General features: G+C 50.0%; 1 protein-coding gene across 1 annotated transcript; it reads right to left on the bottom strand.

The window, feature by feature from the left end:
* Window positions 1–722: 722 nt before the first annotated feature.
* Window positions 723–1596, bottom strand: LOC120319647 (heat shock protein 30C-like). The gene has a single exon (XM_039368725.1). It carries the CDS (start codon window positions 1454–1456, stop codon window positions 833–835), a length of 624 nt encoding a protein of 207 aa, XP_039224659.1. The 5' UTR covers window positions 1457–1596; the 3' UTR covers window positions 723–832.
* Window positions 1597–5489: the final 3893 nt, after the last annotated feature.

Raw genomic sequence — 5489 nt, 5'->3', positions numbered from 1 at the left:
TAAGCTTTTGTCATGCTTATGTATTGCATATTGGAAGTGGTGACCTTTTGAGAGCTGAATGCAACGAAATGTCATTTTAATGCATGCCGATTTGTGTGCATTTAAAGCAGGGGTTCTCAACCTTGGCAACTTTAAGACTTGTGGACTTCAACTCCCAGAATTCCTCAGCCAGCTTTGCTGGCTGAGGAATTCAGGGAGTTGAAGTCCACAAGTCTTAAAGTTACCAAGGTTGAGAACCCCTGATTTAAAGTGACAATAAAGGTTATTCTATTCTAATTCTATTCATCATCTATTTCTATTCTATTCATCATCTATCTAATTCTATTCTATTCTACTCATTATTTCTATTCTATTTTTTCTATTCTAATTCTATTCATCATCTATCTAATTCTATTTTTATTCTATTCATCTATCTGATTCTATTCTATTCATCTATTTCTATTCTATTCATCATCCATCTATTCCTATCCATCATCTATCTAAATCTATTCTCATTATTTCTATTCTTTTCTATTCTATTCTATTCCAATTCTGTTCTATTTTTATTCTGTTCCATTCCACTCCATTCCATTCCTGAGGTACCCACACACACACCAGCGCCGCCGCCCCCCCCCCCCAATTAACTCAGGCCGGGCCAAAGCAAGTCTGACAGAAAGCAGCTTTATTTGCCAAGAAAAGCTCAGAACCCCGAGTCGTGTGAATGAAGCAAGCGCGTCCTCTCCCCCCGCAGCTGCTACGTACAGAAGGACCCTGGCCCCATCCTTGCTGCTGCGTGACGCCTGGAAAAACGCCGTCCAAAGCCGCTAACCAGAAGACTGGGCTGGAAGCCGTCTCACTGCTCCCCCGCCCCGTCCAGCTTCTCGCCTCCTCCCGCAGCGCTGGCCTCGGCCCCTCCATCTGTCTCACTGGCCTCGGACGGGCTCCTCTCCACGGTGACCGGGATGGTGCGCTGCAGGCGCGGGGCCTGGACGCGGAGATGCCCGTCGTGGGCCAAGGCGCAGGTGAGGGCTTCCAGGTCGGCGTCGGGGGGCAGCAGCAGCTCCTGGCGCACCTGGCGGGTCTCCCGGCACAGGCAGCCGTCCAGGCCCGCCGTCTCCTGCTCATGCTGGCCCAGGACCGTCAGCTTCCTCCCCTCCAGCCTGACCGACAGCTCCTCCGCCGAGAAGCCAGCCACGTTGAGGGCCAGCTGGTGCCGTCCGCGCCCACGGAGGAACGGCATCCACGTCCGTCCCTTCGAGCTGGAACCGGGCTCCTCCAGGGCCAGCAGCGGGAAGGCGTCCAGCAGCACCACGCGCAGCCGGTCCGCCGGGTTCAGAGGGCCCTGCGGGTCGCCCATCGGCTGGTGGAAGAGGCTCCCACTGGCCCACCGTCGGGAGTCTCCATCGGGCTGCCGGGCAAAGCCCCACAGCTCGGCCTCCGGCAGGATCCGCAAGCCCATAAATCGTGGGTGCTCCATTCCTGGAGAATTTTAAGAAGAGGCTGGACAGTCACTTGTCTGAGATGGTATAGGCTCTCCTGTTGAGCGGGGGGCTGGACTAGAAGACCTCCAAGGTCCCTTCCAGCTTCTCGCTCCTCCACTCCACAGGCGACGGGAACCCACTCTGCGACCGCTGACTGCGCAGCTCGGACGGCAGGGTGGCTTTTATCCTGGAAGGCACACACACACACACACAAACACACACACGAACAAACACACACACATGCCCCCCTGGCTGTTTACATGCCCTTCCCGCAATTTCGGGGGAAGCTCCAGGGCTTGGGAAGAGGCGGGGGCATCTTTTGCAAATAGCCCTGGCACAGGCCCGGCTTTCTAGTGACAGCTGATGCATTACACTTTACACAACCGTGTGACTAATTGAACAAATGCAATGCTAGAGGAATGTTGTCCATGGGGTCGCGATGGGTCGGACACGACTTCGCAATTAACAACAACAACAACGCTTCCCACAACAACTGTGGCAAAGAAAGTCATAAACGTGGGGGGGGAGCAAAACGAGGGCCAGAGAGGATGGACTTTGCGGTACTTGAGACGTGGTTTTTGTAATACTGTTGCACTGGCTAATTCACGTGGCTTTTCTTGCATTTTGAATTTTGCTTTCTCCATTGTCTTGCCGGTAATGTCCCAGGAGCCTTAAAATACCAGAAAACCCATGTTTCAAGTATCACAAAGTCCATCCTCTGTGGCCCTCAACAATCAACACGTCCTTTCCCAAAGGGTCAGAGGGATCTTTGACTTCCATCTCCCAGAATTCCCCAGCCAGCTGTGGCTAGATAGGGTGCAAATCCTCCAGGACCCCTGCAATTTGGGGTGGGGGTCCTCTTGGACTCAGGGCTCCTGTTAGAGGAGCAGGTGGCAACCGTGTGTGTGTGTGTGTGTGTGTGTGCTTGGTCTAGTTTGGTGCTTCAATTGTCCCATTCCTGGATGGGGAGGCTTTGCACAGTCTCTCCTGCTTTAGTCACCTCCCGTCCGGATTGCTCAAATGCATACTACGTGGGGCTGCCCTTGAAGACCACCCAGAAGCTACCACTGATCCAGAAGGCAGCCCTGTGTGCCGTGATAGGAGTTTGCCCATGTTACACCACTGTTCTGTGAGCTGCAATTCAAGCTGCTAGTCCTCACCTTTAAAGCCCTCTATGGCACAGGGCCAGGCTATCTAGAACAATTAATCAGCAGAACGACCTGCCTCCAGAAGTTGTGGGTGCGCCATCACTGGAGACTTTTAAGAAGAGATGGGACAGCCACCTGTCTAGAATGGGATAGGGCAGTCGTGGCGAACCTATGGCACGGGTGCCAGAGGCGGCATTCGGAGCCCTCTCTGTGGGCACACGCACCGTCTCCCCAGCCCCGCCTCCTCCCACGGCCCCCTCCTCACCAGCAGCCCCTCCGGAGGAGAGTCGCCCCTGGGCGTGGCCCACACGAAGCAGCGCAGCCAAGGACGTGGTAGCCGGGCAACGGGGACAAGACTCCGCCCTTGTGCCCCGTCGCGCGCAGATGATGCTGCGGGGCATGGCATGGGCGGAAGGCATAACCGCCATGGCGCTGGGCTGCCTGGGTGATCTATGGCGGGCCGTGGAGGTCGTGGGTGGCCCGGTGGGCAGGGCGGAGCAGGGACAGGGTGGGGGGGCGGGTTTTGGGCACTTGATCTCTAAAAGGTTCGCCATCACTGGGATAGGGTCTCCTGCTTGAGCAGGGGGCTGGACTAGAAGACCACCGAGGTCCCTTCCAACACGGTAATTCTGTTAAATCCCCTGGGTGCTATTCCACATTTTTATCAGTGACTTTGGAGGAGGGTCCATTTTGCGGCTCAACTGGGGTCGTAACTTGAGGACTATCTGCATTTTGGCACTACTGGGTACTATTTTGATATTTTGGTAATGCAGGAGGGATTGGATTTGGCCCGTTGACTCCGCCCCCCCATATATGTATATGTATGTATGTATGTGTGTGTGTGTATGTATGTATATATATATATATTCAATAATGATGGTGAAAATGCGACTCCCGGGCATAATTATAAATGGAATGAATAAAGCGCGTTCACCAGGAGAGTTTAAAGTTAAAATACTTTAATTAAAGTATTTTACTATATTAAAAGGTTGCCAAGCTTTCGTTGGGAAAACTCCCCAACATCTTCAGGGCTGAGAGACTGTTTCTAACAAGGTGGTTTAAACGGGTGGTTTAAACGGGTTCCATAGACGTCTGCGCTTGGTTCCTAGACCGTGCCAGCATTCGCCGCTGAACAGCTGATAGGTGGGAGGGGGGATCGGAGTAAAGATTTCTTCCGTCGTTCTCTCGAGCACTTGTGTTCACATCTCCGTCGATCTCTCGACACATATATATATATGATAGATATGTATAGATATATATGTGTGTGTATATGTATATATGTATGTAGGTCTTTGGTTGTTCGGGTTTTCTCCCGCGTAAAATTGGAAGTGTCTTGGCGACGTTTCGACGAAGTCCCATTCGTCATCTTCAGGCTGGTGTTTTCGGCTTCATGCTTCTAGGAGCAATGTGTGATCGTAGCTGTTTCTTCCTTTTAACTGCCAGTGGGGGTATGAAACAGCTATGATCACACATTGCTTCTAGAAGCACGAAGCCGAAAACACCAGCCTGAAGATGAATGAGACTTCGTCGAAACGTCACCAAGACACTTCCAATTTGACACGCGAGAAAACCATACACACACACACACACACACACACACACATATATATATATACATGTAGGTCTTTGGTTATTTGGGTATTCTCCCGCGTAAAATTGGAAGTGTCTTGGCAACGTTTCGACGAAGTTCCATTCGTCAGCTTCAGGCTGGTGTTTTCAGCTTCATGCTTCGAGGAGCAATGTGTGGTCTTAGCTAAGTCCCATTCGTCATCTTCAGGCTGATGTTTTCAGCTTCGTGCTTCGAGGAGCAATGTGTGGCCTTAGCAATGTGTGGTCCTCAAAGCACGAAGCTGAAAACACCAGCATGAAAATGACGAATGGGACTTCGTCAAAACGTTGCCAAGACACTTCCAATTTTACGCGGGAGAATACCCGAATAATCAAAGACCTACATACAAACACCCGCGAAAACCTCCAAAAACATATATATACATATATATATACATACATACACACACAAACACACATATATATGTGTGTGTGCGTGTGTATGTATATATATGTATATATTCATTGTGTTATGATGTTATAATGCTGTTTTTAACTGTTAGTTTTGTGACAGCCATTTCTGAATAAAATTATGGGAGTGTTCTAAATAAATACCTAAATAAAACTTATCGATTGAAAGGAAGCTGCTGGATTGGAGATAAATTTATGGATACCACTTTCTTTGTGTGCCCCTCCCCTCCCTTTTCTGTGGCATGATTTGTAACATCCTGCTAACTCAGGGTGTAGCTTCTCTACAAGGTGAACTGTTAACCAAACTGGATAATTGCAACTGTAAAGGACTTATTCTTCCCTCATTTACCTATAAGAGTGCCTGCTTTTCATTCTAGAACAGTGGTTTTCAACCTGTGGGTCGGGACCCCATTAGGGGTCGAACGACCATTTCACAGGGGTCGCCAAACAACGCAGTCCGCCATTTTTTCCCCCTTTTCCTTAGCTGTGCTACTCCCTTTTATTCTATTGGCTTTTGAAAGCCAATAGAATAGACTCTCTTGAATAGAGTCTAATTCTATTGGCTTTCCAAAGCCAATAGGAATTGTCCAGGCTGTCTCTGCCCTGCTGAGCCCACCAAAAATCCCATTCTGCAAACGGTGCTGCACCAGTTGAGTAGTCCTCGACTTACAACCAGTTGAGTAGTCCTCGACTTACGACCGGTTGGGGGGGGTCGCGGCATTAAAAAGGTTGAGAACCACTGTTCTAGAAGCTGTGTGTGTAACAGAGTTCATTGCTTCGGTTAAACATGGCTGCACTTTGGTTCACAGTTACACTTTAAAATACTAGCTCTAGTGAAGCTATTCTCCAAAGCCCCTGAAGG

The sequence above is a fragment of the Crotalus tigris genome, unplaced genomic scaffold, assembly GCF_016545835.1.
Source record: "Crotalus tigris isolate CLP2741 ecotype Arizona unplaced genomic scaffold, ASM1654583v1 scf7180000020908.629646, whole genome shotgun sequence".
In the NCBI taxonomy this organism is placed as follows: Eukaryota; Metazoa; Chordata; class Lepidosauria; order Squamata; family Viperidae; genus Crotalus; species Crotalus tigris.
The sequence above is the reverse complement of the archived record's forward strand: the minus strand, read 5'-3'. Positions and strand labels throughout refer to the sequence as shown.

What these genes read in the sequence shown, in the direction of transcription:
- LOC120319647 (XM_039368725.1), bottom strand. Translation starts at nt 1,456, where the DNA reads ATGGAGCACCCACGATTTATGGGCTTGCGGATCCTGCCGGAGGCCGAG.